Below are 14,489 nucleotides of genomic sequence, written 5' to 3'. Positions count from 1 at the left end.
GGAATATTTGAAGAAATGTTTGAAGAATAATTCTCTTCAATTAGAAGAACCTCTCTGGGTATATTCAAACCAACTTAGCCAAATGTGTCCATGTGAATACTTACTAAGCTGGTAATATAGTAGCACGTTTAAAAAAAAAATGAGTGTCTTCATTATCAACATGCTGTGATCACAATTATCTAAAATAAAAAAAAACTCTTAGAATCTAGTGTAATATTGTTATCAAAAGAGAAAAGTCGAATAATGGTAAATACACATATATGGCATATATGATATGGTTATATTAACCTATTCACATAAATGTTTTTTTCTAGTTCTTTAGTACTTAATAATGTTGCCATATTGGTTTGAGAATTAAGGGAAATATTTGAGATAGAAATAATTTCATTTGAACCCCAGGTAATTAGATTTCTGCTTGAAAGATTTGTGGGTTTCCCAAGTGTCCTATGTGACTTCTCAGACCCATCTTTATCTAATCAAACCAGAGCAAGGGCTGAAATCTTCTTGACATCTCATGGCCCTTCCTTCACAGGTACAATGGGGCAACCAGAACCTCTCCTCTCTCTCAACTCAGACCAAGTATTGTATTTAATTGATTTTAAAAGCTTATCTTGAAAATCACATTTAAACATGGACAGTGTTGACTGTAAACACTGGTTTCAGCATCTCCTTGATTCTCTTCTGTTTCCATGGTCACTCATTCTAATTTCTAATTCATGGTCTTTTCTCAATTTTACCTTCCCTAGCCACTGAGTTCCCTGGAGCTACAACCTGTATCTTATCCTTGTTCTGTTTCCCTTACTCCTTCAGCCATCTACTTCTTGCTAATGTCATTTATTTACTCATTTTTAAAATTACATTTATTTATGTATTATGTATGCATGTATATTTTTAATATTGTGCATGATTTGTGCATGACCATATGTTGCTCATAAGGCAGCATTCAGAAGTTGATTCTCTCCTACCACGTTGGACCCAGGGACTGACCTCAGGTTTGACCAAAGCAAGTGTTTTCACCTGCTGATATATCTTGCCAGTCCCTAGCCCCTCATTTATATCATCTGCACAGCCACCACCCTTAACCTTCAGATGCATTTGTTCAACTGCCTACTTTATTGTCTCCTTGTAATGACCTTTGTGGTATATCTAAGATGTAGCTTGTAAAAGCCCCCAATCTTACAAGGTCTTCATTGTTTAACATCACAAAATGTGCATAAGACCTGAACAGTGTGTATCCTCATGCCTAGATTCCCCTTTCACCATTCACTGTAGTCCAGTCCTACAGCGATGGAAATCCTCTAGCTCCTACTTCTACACAGCCTCAGATCTGACCACTCTCACCATGAGAAAGGCTACCAACCTAAGTCATAAGCATTGCTTTTGTCTATGGACTACTCTTATGGCTTCAACCTGGTCATCTCAATTTCTCAGATCCCTGCTACTCTAGATCCCACTGACAAGAGCCCTTTCATTGCCAGAGTCAGCAGCCTCTCCACTACCCAAGACCTCTGTAATGCTCAGTGTCAAATTCAGAGCTCTCCCCAAGAAACCTCCTATCCCATTCCCTCTCCTCATGCTTCTATGAGGGTGTAGCCTCACCCATACAGACACTCCCTCCTCTCTGCCCTCTCATTATCCTACATTGGGGCATCACACCTTCACAGGATGGAGGACCTCTTCTCCCATTGATGCCCTACAAGGCCATCCTTTGCTACCTATATGTGTACTCCTTGGTTGGTGGTTTAGACCCTGGGAGCTTTGGTTGGTTGATATTGTTCTTCCTATGAGCTTCAGCTCCTTCACTCCTTTCTATTATTCCTCCATTGTGGACCCTGTGCTCAATCCAATGGTTGGTTGTGAACATCTGCCTCTGTATATGTCAGGTTCTGACCAAACCTCTCAGGAGACATCTGTATCAGGCTCCTGTCAGCAAGCACTTGGCATCACAATAGTGTCTGGATTTGGTGACTGTATATGGGATGGATCCCCAGGTGGGGCAGTTTCTGGATGGTCTTTCCTTCAGTCTCTCTCCACACTTTGTCTCCATATTTCCTCCCGTGAGTATTTTGTTCCCCTTTCTAAGACCAAAGTCTTACTTCTTCTTGAGGTTCATGTAGTCTGTGAATTATATTTTGGGTATTCCCAGCCTTTGGGCTAATATCCACTTATCGGTGAGTACATACCATGTGTGTTCCATCCATTTGCCTAAGAATTTTATGAAGTCATTGTTTTTAATAGCTGACTAGTACTCCATTATGTAAATGTACCACATTTTCTGTATCCATTCCTTTGCTTATTTTTACTTTTGAGTATGTGGATGCTTGTGTATCTGTGTGTCTGTCTGCACATGAGTGCAGATATTGATAGAAGTGAGAGGAGGACTTTGAACCCCTGGAGCTGAAATTAGAGACTTTTGTGTGCTTCCAAGCATTGTCAGGGTGGCAACTGAACTCAGGTCCTATGCAAGAGCAACAAGTGCTCCTAACTGCTGAGCTACCTCTCTAGTTCCATAATTGTAATTTGTCTTTTAGGATTTATTTTCATTTTATTTGTATGAATATTTTACCTATATGTATCTATGTATTTATGCATGTATGCATGTACGATGTGGGTTCAAGAGCTTACAGAAACCAAACGAAGATATCAGGTCCTGTGGAACTTGAGCTGCCTATGTCAGCCACCTTGTGGGTGCAGAGAACTGAAGCAAGGTCCTCTGCAAGAGAAGCAATGGTCTGTAAGTCTTGAGCCAACTCTCTTGCCTCTGTGCTTGTTGAGTTGTCTTGTTTCAAGTGATGATCCTAGGCCCCAGACCCTAGGAAGTCAGGATTAGAAGGTGTGAGATAAAGCCTGGGAAATGCAAGTAAAAGAAGGTAGCCAGAGTGAACTAACTGAACAAGGATACGAGTCATACTGGAAGATGACTTGGTGACAAGAGACCCCCCTAGCCACATCAAGTTTAGTTCCCACTTAGCTGTCACCTGCTTCACATGGAGATGGTACACCCACAAAGATAGTTTAACTTACTATTTAGTCTTGTTAGACGGTTTGGCTTGCCTCAGCCAAAGTTCCTTTATTTATAGTGCCACCTTGAGATACTGTCCAAAGGCCAGGCCAGAATCCAACCTGCTGAGCAGGCTGCTTGTTCCCACAGCTGCTTACTCATCAGTGGCTGTGAGCTGCTTCTCCCAGGCCTTTGTGACTGGCTTGACTCCTCCCTTCCACACAGCCTCATTTCATCAGCACAGGATCAGGCTTTGCCTCTTGTGGGGGTTATTAGAGATGAGTTTCTTCTTGCTTCCCCCTTTTCCATAAGATCCTACAGACCTATTTTTTTTTCCTGCAGGCAGCCTCTATGTCAGAGTTTTGCACATTCTTTGTTTTGTCAAGACGTCAGTAGACTACAGACCTTATCACATCTATTGAATGTCTGCAATTACCAAATTAGTTTAGGCCTTTGCTTCCTGCCACAATTCACTTACAATTAAGACTTGTAAAACTACCCATCTTTCCTGTTTAAGCTAACGTGAGCACTGTGAACCAGACCAGTCTTGCAGTGGACAGATGAGCCTCTGGAAAATGCTGCCAAGCTAGGAAAATCATTTGAATCTCACTAGTTCCTCAGAATCCGAAGAAAACTCGAATGAGAAAATGCCAGTCTTCAAGTGTGCAGTGAACACCAATTTGTAAATGTGGGCTGCACAAATGTAAAGTCCTTTAGATGTACACGATAAATTAAATAACTAACAAACATATGGCAGAAGCAATTACTTTTTATCTCTACAAGTATTTGAAGTAAGGGGTCTGTCCCAGTATCTTTAAAATTAAAATTAATACTTGTTGAATTAAGCATAATTGCAAGCAAGAGCTTGATGGTGTTGCAGGAGGATCTAGGGATGAATTAAATTAAGTACTTGAAGAATACGGGTATTCAATGTGTGGCTGGTTTCATTTGGGATATTCTGTTTAATCTGTTTTTCAGTAGGGTAAATAAGACAAAAAATAAAACCACTTGGTTTTCACAGCAAAAAATATAATCATATGGGTGGTCTTAACTGTGTTCTTAGATAAACTCTTAAGAAAAGTTTTAGAAAAGTGCAAAATTTAAATAAATTAGCTACATAATTGGTGATTTATGTAAAGAGATAAAATTACATTGGATGAGTTATGTATGGAAAACGTGGCCTATCACTTTTCCTCCAGCATACTGTCTTCCCATTGCCTGAGCTGGGGAAACTGATGTTTCTGAACAGTCCAGATATGAGTCAACTTTCTCCTTCTCTGTCCTTCCTAGAAAAATGGAATAAACTGGGGTTTCCCATGATGCTCTTGGATATGGAAGGGGGAAATTTGCAGGCATAAAAGCACACGAGTGATACATTCAGTATAGGTATTTACCTTTAACTGTTCTTTCTGCTTCTACACTAGGTTGGTCTGCCCCAACTCAGGCAGGTCTCAGGAGCAGCATCTTGTACATGACAAATGTTCTTTCCTTATGGTGACAAAAATGCTTGGTGGCAACAACATAAAGAAAAAAAGGATTTATTTGGGGTTACAGTTTTCAGGGGTATAGTCTGTCATAGTGGGAAAAGCTTGGAAACTGTAGTGGCTTGGGTTGTGGTGGTGAAAGTTTTCAGGTAGTGCTTTTACGTGTTGAATGGTCAGGAGCAGGCAGCATGGGTTGAAATGGAGTCAGATTATAAGCCCTGCCTCCGTCAGCCTGTCTCTGCCACCTGGCTCTACCTTGTTCAGGCTTCATAACTTTTCAAAACAGCACCATTATTTGGAGACTAAGACTTAAAGCCTGTGAGGGGAATGCTAAAACCATAATTAGCACACTTACAACCCCAAGAAATCTTTGCTGATCCCAGAATTCTTAATTTGCATGTATAGGGTTTTCGTCATCAAATAGCAATGCCTGATAACTTCATGCTTTATAAAGAAGACAGGGTTTTGCTTAGGATTACTTAGCTTCTTATGATGATCAATGTTTTTTAAAAATTTACGGTTTATTTTTATATTTTGTAATTATCTGTATACACGTATAGATGTGCGTGTGTTCATGTGTGTGAAGTACCCACGGAAGACAGAAGAGGGCATTGGATACCCTCGAGATGGAGTTAGAGGTTTTGGAGGCAGCGTATGGATGCTACGTCTTCTGAAAGATCAGTCAGTGCTGTTAACCACTGAGTCATCTCACAAGCCACTTATTCCTTTTTTCCTAAAAGAAAATGTTTCCTTTCTTCATACCAAAGAGCTTTCTGAAATCAGTATGTTAAGATGAAAGTTGTGAGCACAAAATGATTGTGCAGTTTATTTCTGATCATTTTAAAAAGATTTCTTATTTTATTTTATGTGTTTATACAGTGTATTCAACTCTCTATTTGTCTTATAAGTATCCTGCACTAATCTCTTAGACCACTTGATCTCCCTGAGTGTGTATCTGTGCACCACAAATGTGCAAGTGTTCTTAGAGGTCAGAAGAAGGAGGTATCAGGCCCTTAGAACTGGAGTTGTTAGGTGTTTGTGAGACCTCCAGTGTGGGTCTGGGAACCAAATGAGGTCCTCTTGAAGAACATCAAGTGTTCTTAACTGCTGAGCCAATTCTTTAGCTCCATGATCTTATTTTAAAAGAAGTCTATTTTACTGGATTCATGATGAACAATAAAATAGAGACGTAGTCAAAAACTTTGCACTCCAAAGTGATATCCATTCACATTAACTAGTGTACTTTAACCTTCTTTTATTTGTTTTACAAATGTTTATTGAGTAGATTCTATATGTTGAAGACATTGTTGTAGTTGTGATTATATTCCTAAGATAATGATTGGAGCCCCTGTTACTTGAAGTAACACACAACAGAGTATAAGTATTGATAATAATTTTAAAAAATTGAACAGAGGATAAAATACAGCAGTTTGCTTAAAAGTTTAATCATGAAACAAAACCAGGGGAAAATGAGTAATATTTTGGTATGCACATGTATGTGTTTACGTGCATGTGTGTGTGTATGTGTGTATGTGTTTAAAGGCTGAGACTCCTATCAGGTATCTTTCTTCCATTTCTCTCTGTGATTTGCAATGTGACAGGGGTTCATGCTTCCCCTAGTTTGGCTATTCTATCTTGCACTATGGGAATACAGGTAGGCCACCATGGCTACCCAGCATTTACATGACTGTATGAAACTGAATTTAAGTGCTTGTCTTTTCAAAGATATATTTTTGTTTGACATGTATGAGTGTTTTGCCTGCATATATAAAAGTGTACCACATGTGTGCCTGGTGCCCATGGAGACTAGAAGAGGGTGCTAGATACCCTAGAATTAGAATTATGAGTTATATGAGCTGCTATGTGGGTGCTAGAAACCAAACATAGATCCTCTGAAGTAGCAACAAGTGCTCTTACTGCCTGAGTCATCTCTCCAGCTGCATAATTTAGAAAATTAAAAATGTCTTTAAAATAGATTTATTATTATTATTACTACTAATCAAGATCATGATAACAATTTGCTTTAAACAAGGTGTTTTTCAATACTCAAATAATAAAATAAAGTTTAATAGGATATTTTTGAGTAGATATTGTTTGCACATGCTACAATATATAAAAGTTGAATGAGATACAATGAGGCACAGTTTCTTTTTCCCTTTTGTTATCTCAAGTCATCTAGGCCTTACCCCAGCCATCTCTTACCACTAGGATTTTATATACTGCAATTATTATTATTGCTAATTATTGTATATATGGTGTATGTCACGGTATGTGTGTGTAAGTCAGAACTACTCTGAGGTGTCAGTTATCTCCTTACACATTTACCACATTTATGTAGATTCCAGGAATCAAACTGGAGTTGTTAGGCTTGGGCCAAATGCTTTTCCCTGCTAATCCATCTCTCTAGCTAGCAACTATGTTCTTGCAGCTCCACTTGATGCTATTCTGCAGGACTGTCTCAAATGTCATATACATACAAGGTTTTGTTTTGCTTTGCTTTAATGCATATAAGAAATAAGAAGGCTACAGGTTCTGAACATCTCGGAAACGACAGTTGAGGCTGAGGGTGTTGCCAAGAGCTCCTAGTAGAGGCTTATGGAAGGCATTTTTGTATTTGTCTGGCTATGTGTTTGTGGAAACAAACACAGAACAAAAGAAGGGAACAGTGAGTTCTAATAGACAAATACATTCCATGCTTTCTAGTCCACCTCGGTGCCCACTCAATCTGAGTTTTCTACTAATATTTGTGTCTCTGGAGTAATACTGTTTTTAACAAATCGTATTGTAAATGAAAGATGAAATCGGGAAATATGGACTTGTGAAGCATGGAACTGGTGGGTGGGGAGGCAGATAAAGTGTAAGCACTGTGAGAACCTCCCCATTACAAACCTCTCATATGCTTTTAAAAAATAATGTGAAAAGACTGCTCAAATGTCAGTAACTTTCTAAACTTTGGCAGAGGACACCCTGGGAACTTTAGCTTAAAGCCAATATCATTAATCTAATACATGTCCCATCATCTTTGGAAAGGATCAACACCCCTGACGCCAACACAAAGTGCGAAGATGATGGCAATTTCCTAACATTGTAGACATTAATATTCCATCTCCAGCAATGAAGTGGTCTCAAGAGATAACTATGTTCAGAGTCACCAGGGATGCACAAGCTGCCTGTATTGAGTACTTAAATGAGGCTAATTATTTTTAGTTTTAGTTTTTTTCTTCCTTGGGAAAGAGTCTTATGTAGCCCAGACTGACCTCCAACTAACTGTGAACTTAAGAATGACTTCAGACTTCTGACTTGTTGCTTTCAACTCCTGAGTGGTGAAATTAAAGGCATGAGTCATGTTGTCCAGTTTTATGCGGTACTGGAGTTTGAACCCAGGACTTTCTGCATGCTGGACGAGCGTTCTACCAAGTGATGTACCAGAGCATTTGCTGAGACAATATGCATGACTGCAGCAACTTAAGAAAGGATTAGCTTTGTTTTCTTTATAATTATAAAGGAATTACAGAGCGAAGGGGAAGGGATGTCAGTAGAAGAGTGAGGTGGCTGGTCACATCACATCCACTATCAAGAAGCAGAGAGTGACAAATGCTGTTTACCTACTTTTTAGTAGTCTTAGACCATATCCCATGAAATGATGCCCCTCTTGTTGCTTGTAACCCTGCCTAAGACCTTTTCCGGTGGGGATAAGAAGGCACAGAGTCAACAACACAGACTCAGGGAGTTGGGCAAGTGGCAAAAGCAGACTCATTAATTACAGGATCTGGGCAAACCTTCATACCGAACTCCCAGCATCTCATTGGTTCTCAATTGGCTTTTTCTCAGTGGTTTACTCCAGCATCAGCAATCTCTAGCTCTGCGGGCAGATTCTAGATTGGCTCAGGGAGGAAGTATCAGCGATATATATATACCAACATTGCAGCTGGGCTTACTTGGCAAAGTTCCTCCCACGCCTCATAAGCATTTAAGGTGGACCTTCTTACTTCAAGTAACATAATCTAGAAAATCCCTCACAGACATGCCCAGAGATTTCTTTGTCAAGATGGTAATTGTAAGGCATCACAGCTGCTGCCCAGGAGTAAAGTGGAACATGTGGACAACTCAAGAAAGAAAGTTAACTGCCTGTGTTTGCTTGCTGTCCTTTACAGGAAAATGAGGGCTAAAGGTTTTGACCTTGCCCATCTTCCTCCTCTGCAGAAGGATTGGTACGTAATGTATATAGAAGTACATATATGTTAATGAAAGTTCTTAAAGATTAGACCCAAGGTTTAACTTTAAACAAGATTCAGTATCAAAGGCGTGCTTCAGACACAGATAGAGATTTGGACCATCAAAGCCTGGATTTATTGGCAGAAAGCATTGAAGATACAGATTCTCCATCAATGACATATATCTACTAAGTGCTCTGTTGCTTTGACTGGCTCTAAGGTGTACAACTGAGTAATCATTAGGTGAAGCACTGCTGATAGTATCTTTAAATGTTTGAGGCTATAGGGAAACATTGTTTGGATCTGCCTGAACTCCTTGAACATGTGCCATTCAACCTAACTTGTAATGCTCCAGTCTCAGTCAGATAATACTAAACCAAACAATATTTAGGAAGGGTAAAGCAAACCAATGCCTCTTCATCCTGCAACTTCAGTTGGCTTGAAAAGTTGGCAGAGCCAGGTGGAAACAAAGCTAAACACCTTTAAATGCTCCCAGGACCCAATGGAGATGGTATTAGTCAAAATACCCAGCAGTGGGGAGATAGAAACTGAAGAGACCACCTCCAGTATATAGACAGGGCCCCAGTAGAAAGATAGGGCCACCCACCCATCTCAAAATCATTAACCCAGAATTGTTCCTGTCTAAAGGAAATGTAGGGACACAAATTGGAGCAGAGATTGAAGGAAAGGCTATCCATAGACCACCCTGCCTTGGGATTTGTCATACCCCAACACTATTGCTGGTGCTTGCAGACAGGAGCCTGGTATAGCTGTCCTCTGAAAGGCTTTGCCAGCATCTGACTAAGACAGATGCATATACTCATAGACAACCATAGGACTGAGCTTGGTGTCCCCAATGGAAGAAATAAGGGAAGGACTAAAGGAGGTGAAGGGGATTGCAACCCCATAGGAAGAATAACAATAACAACTAACTGCATCCCTCATAGTTCCCAGAGACTAAACCACTAACCAAAAAATATACATGAGTGGGTCTATGGCTCCCATCACATATGTAACAGAAGACTGCCTTATCTGGAATCAATAGGAGTGGAGGCTCTTGATACTGTGAAGGCTTGTTGCCCCAGCAAAGGAAGATGCTAGAGGAGTAGGGTGGGGTTAGGTGGGTAGATGGGGGATCACACCCTTAGAGGCAAAGGGAAGGGAGGATGGGGTGGGAGGTTTGCAGAGGGAAGACCAGGAAGGGGGACATTTGAAATGTAAATAAATAAAACAATTAATTAATTTAAAACTTTTAAATGATCATGGATGTATTAAAGTTTCGAGACACAAACTTCTGTTGAGCTTTTAAATTGGACATAAGATTTCCAAGCAGTATTGAGCTTAAGGCTATGATTCTGGGTCCCTTGGAATATACACTTATTGGCTTTTGCCACAAGGAAGGTATTCTTCAGTGGAAACACTTTCGAAGGGTTATGACACACAGGGAAGTTAATTAAATTGAAATCCAGATCATTTGAATAGCAACTATGATTTTCTGCTTCCTATGAGGCTCTGCAGTTCAGCTATGCAAACTATTTTGGAACAAAGGATGTCAAAAGCTTCTATGGTTGTGAAATATTGACTTTTCACAGGGCTTGATGGAGGCAACAGAAAGATCCAGATTTATTTAAGAGATACCACCAATAAATGATGTCTGCAGAAATGTGGCTTTGAGTTCAGAAACTGGGATAGAGAAAACAAGTTGCTCATTTCCTGCTGGGGAGATGCTCAGTAGTTTACATTCACACAAGCATGAGGATCAGAGTTTGGACTCTGAGAAACCATGGATGTGCTGTGTGGCTGTGGCAACTAGCCTGTGATTCCGGCTTCTGAAGCTGGAGCCTGGGGAATCCTAGAGAAAGTGATTATCTCAGCAATCTGTGAGACCTCCCCTCAATCACTAATGTGGAAAAACACTGAGGGAAGGCTCTCAACCTTAACCTCAGGTCTCCACACACATATCTGTATATGCCCACACATGTGACCTGTACCACTTGAATGAAAATATGTACAACACATACACACACACACACACACACACACACACACACACACAAAACAACAACAACAACAACAAAAAGAATGAGAAAAAGACTCATACCCAGTGGAAAGCAAGATACTTCTTTTCACTTAAAAATCACATAATAGAAAAGCAATATACTAGGCAGATTTACTTCTCATATTTAGTCTTGGTTCTTGCATGGTGAGTAACATTTACCATAGCTAATTTTTATTATCTTAAAATAGAGGAAGTGATGATGAGTTTGCACAATGCTTGCCTTCTCTGCTTTCTATCTTCTATTCATCTACCCTCCTTTTGTAGTTTGGAACAAAGGATTGTCCGTCTTTGTATGAGTGCAGAGGTACTGTTCTACTTTGGAAGTTCAGACCAAATGGTCTGTGTGTCTGACCAACTCTATATTCTATCTGCTGATCTATGAAAATGTTCTGCTAGAAATCATTTCGAGCTGCCGTCAACTGTCTAGTATGTAATGTGTCTTGTGACTTACTTTCACTTTCAAACTAGAAATACACAAAATGATGACCTAAAACCCAGGAGAGAAAAGCTTCCTGGCCTTCAGATGCATCTCACATGTGCATAATTGATTCCTTGAAAGGTTAAATACCCTGAGCATATGTACAGAGAGTGGCGTGGCACTGATGAGTTCCTAAGCACTTCAGCCCTGGCTTTGTTTCACATAATTCTAAAGTAAATGCCATGTTTCTTCTTTGGGAATTCCAGGATTTGTATTCAGAAAGGCATATGTTCCAGTGGAGATAGCAGGGCAAAGGAATGACACTTTCTAAACAGAGAGACCATTCATGTGGCCAGAACACCAAGCTATCCAAAGCACAGACAGCCACTACATTCTCTTTGGAATTGAAATGCAATTATATGTTGAGGACATGTGCTAAATATAAACAGAGGACAAGTATATTCCTTTATTCTTGTTTATTTTTTGTGGCATATTGGCTGGAAGAATTAGCTACTCAAACATACTATAATCCTTAATTAAAACACACAGATCTGAAGGCTCAGTAATACTTTATCATCTTTTCAGCTTATTATAATTCTAAACACCAGTCTTTTCTTATATTTGCAAACAATTACAAAGACACTATGGAAATTAATTTAAAGAACATGCCATTAAGAGATATGCAGAATAAAACAATATTGCATTTACATTAAAAATGAGGAAAGGTGTAGTACAGTACCAGTTGGTTTCAGCTGTCACCTTTATAGCCTAGATTCATGTCTTTGAGAACAGAAGCTTTCATTGAGGAATTTCCTTTATCAGACTGGCCTAGGGGCACATCTATTGGGGACTGTCATGATTCCTCATTGGTGTATGAGTGCCAGTTCAGTTAAAGCAGCACCATCCCTAGCTATGTGTGAGTCAGAAAGTCAGTCAGCAAGTTATGGTATCATCATTTTTGCTGCAACTCCTGCATCAATGTCCCTCAATAATGGATCATGACCTGGAAGTATAAGCCAAATAAACCCTTTCCTCTTGAAACTGACTTTTGTCAGAATGATTCACCACAGTAACAGAAAGGAAACTTGAGCATAATGGATAATAAGCCAACAGAAGATAAAAATGAGACTTAATTTTTTAAACATTCAAGTTAGAAGTTTCTTACTTAGAGAATGTAGAATAAGAAACAGCACATTGTATAGACAAGAATATTTTTTAAAAATATAATTAACCAAAATTTAACGTTTAAAAAATATTATACCATTTTAGGTATTTTCCCAATAAAAAGAATCACAAATAAAGATAATTAAGAAGAAATGTGTTCTGGTAATAATCATGGAGAAATGGGTGTGATCATCTTAGGTTGAATGATTCATGGTTTCCCTTTAAAAGCATATGTATAGATCATATGCAAGAAGCACCTCAACTGTAAGTCCCTAGAAGACAAAAAAAAAGTAGAAAGATGGATAACATTTGGCCAGACACACAGAAGCAAAGATGTAGATGCTATACAAACTTGATGCATGAGCAAACTTGGCTTCAGGAGAAAGCATGGTGTCTGCCCTCCATCTCCATTCCCCTTTCTTTTTCACCCCTTGACCCTTGTATATGTAGGCATCTATTCCCAATATCCTAGGACTTGTCACATGCCCTATTTTTTCCTATTCCAAGCTAGTTGTTTTCAAAGCCTGGGATGTTCTCAACATTCTCAACCCCAGTAGTAATTATTAACTGCATGTCAATGATTCAGGACATAACATGGCATTCTGTTACTGTTTATATTTATGCAATTCTATAATTAAATCACAGCATCTTAAGTCAAAACCATACTCTATTTTTATTCTCACATTTTCCCAAACTTTCCTTCACTTTGTAATTTACTGTAGTGTTGAACCTTATCTCTCAGCATTGTCCTGCAGAATATCTCAGCATTGTCCTGCAGAATATGTCAGAGATCTATTGAAAAAACACTTGTACAAAGTGAAGCCCTTGGGCTCAGTGATACTGTAAATGGTCTCCTCCAGACTGAGCTAGTAATTCCACATGGCCAAAAGCATGCTACCCTAAAGACAAGATCACATATAATTTATGCATTTACTCCTTGGACTGTGTCCAGTAATTAATAGTCAATACATGTTACCATGACATGTGAGAGAACTCTCAGTCTGTGATAAGCCAGTTTATTCCTGTGGCTTCAAAACAGCCTGTGATTAAAAATCTTCAAGAAGGTTTATCCAGCTTTGTATCTAAGAGAAACAGACTGACTGGGGAATGGTTGAATCACAGAAGTTAAGGCAAGATAAATACTGTCACTAAGAATGGTCATCTCAAATCAGGGCTGACTGAAGCAAAGCAGAGAGAACTATTCTTGGAAACAAACCACAGTTGTTTATAAGGAGATTGGGACCCCATAGGCTGTCTGTCCCACATTTATCCTACTGGCCATGGAGAGGTGGCCATGGAACCTCCTTTCTCTTGGTATGATAGGAAATTGCCTGCTACAAACATCTCTGAAACATGGTAATTCAAAGTATATAATATATGAAGAATTTTGTATAAAACCAATGGGTACACAGTATATATGGTAAAATACAGGCGAATCCCCCTGTGCTCCATGTGTCTCAATCACAGATTCCAGATGCTACAGTAACATGCATATGTCTGTGTGCATATGTGTGCTACTGTATATGTTTGCATATATAGACATTTCATATTTGTTGTATATATTTGTATTTTAGACAATAGTTTCATGTAGTAGGATTTAATAACAATCATTTTGTTTTCATTAAACCTTTTCTTTATAGTTCATTTCATTTTCAATTTTATTAGGCTTAAAGCTTCTACTACAAATACTTATGGTCAGTGTTCAACTTTTGTTTCTTGTGTGAATGAATAAATTATTTTATGATAGTTTGTACTTCTTTCTAAATCATAATATTCCATAGCAAGCATTAGAGATCCTCTGAGATGGCGCCTGTACCCCTGTTGTATGACTGAAATTGTGTCTTAAACAAGAGAATTAAGTGGATGGATGTTTTTTATCTGTTTTCTACAGATAGCAACTTCATCCTGGCCAATGCCCAAGTGGCAAAGGGCTTCCCCATAGTCTACTGTTCAGATGGCTTCTGTGAGCTGGCTGGGTTTGCACGAACTGAAGTCATGCAGAAGAGCTGCAGCTGCAAGTTTTTGTTTGGGGTGGAGACCAACGAGCAGCTGATGCTTCAGATAGAAAAGTCCCTGGAGGAGAAGGTAGAATTCAAAGGAGAAATTATGTTCTACAAGAAGAATGGTGAGTTGCCTTGCTTTGGCACCT

At 39.2% G+C, this 14,489-nt stretch overlaps 1 protein-coding gene across 3 annotated transcripts in view; it reads left to right on the top strand.

Moving 5' to 3' along the window:
* Positions 1-14,489, top strand: part of Kcnh8 (potassium voltage-gated channel subfamily H member 8) — a 367,560-nt gene that overhangs the window by 104,981 nt on the left and 248,090 nt on the right. For 2 of the 3 annotated variants that reach the window (XM_085832923.1, XM_021149362.3), the window contains exon 2: positions 14,232-14,465. The exons of the other annotated variant lie outside the window; for it this stretch is intronic. In XM_085832923.1, coding sequence (XP_085689049.1) covers positions 14,232-14,465 — 234 coding nt within the window. The remainder of the gene's footprint in view (positions 1-14,231; positions 14,466-14,489) is intronic. 3 annotated transcript variants of the gene reach the window in all.

This window comes from Mus caroli, unplaced genomic scaffold, assembly GCF_978045245.1.
Source record: "Mus caroli unplaced genomic scaffold, Mus_caroli_1 scaffold_18, whole genome shotgun sequence".
NCBI classification, from domain to species: domain Eukaryota; kingdom Metazoa; phylum Chordata; class Mammalia; order Rodentia; family Muridae; genus Mus; species Mus caroli.
The sequence above is the reverse complement of the archived record's forward strand: the minus strand, read 5'-3'. Positions and strand labels throughout refer to the sequence as shown.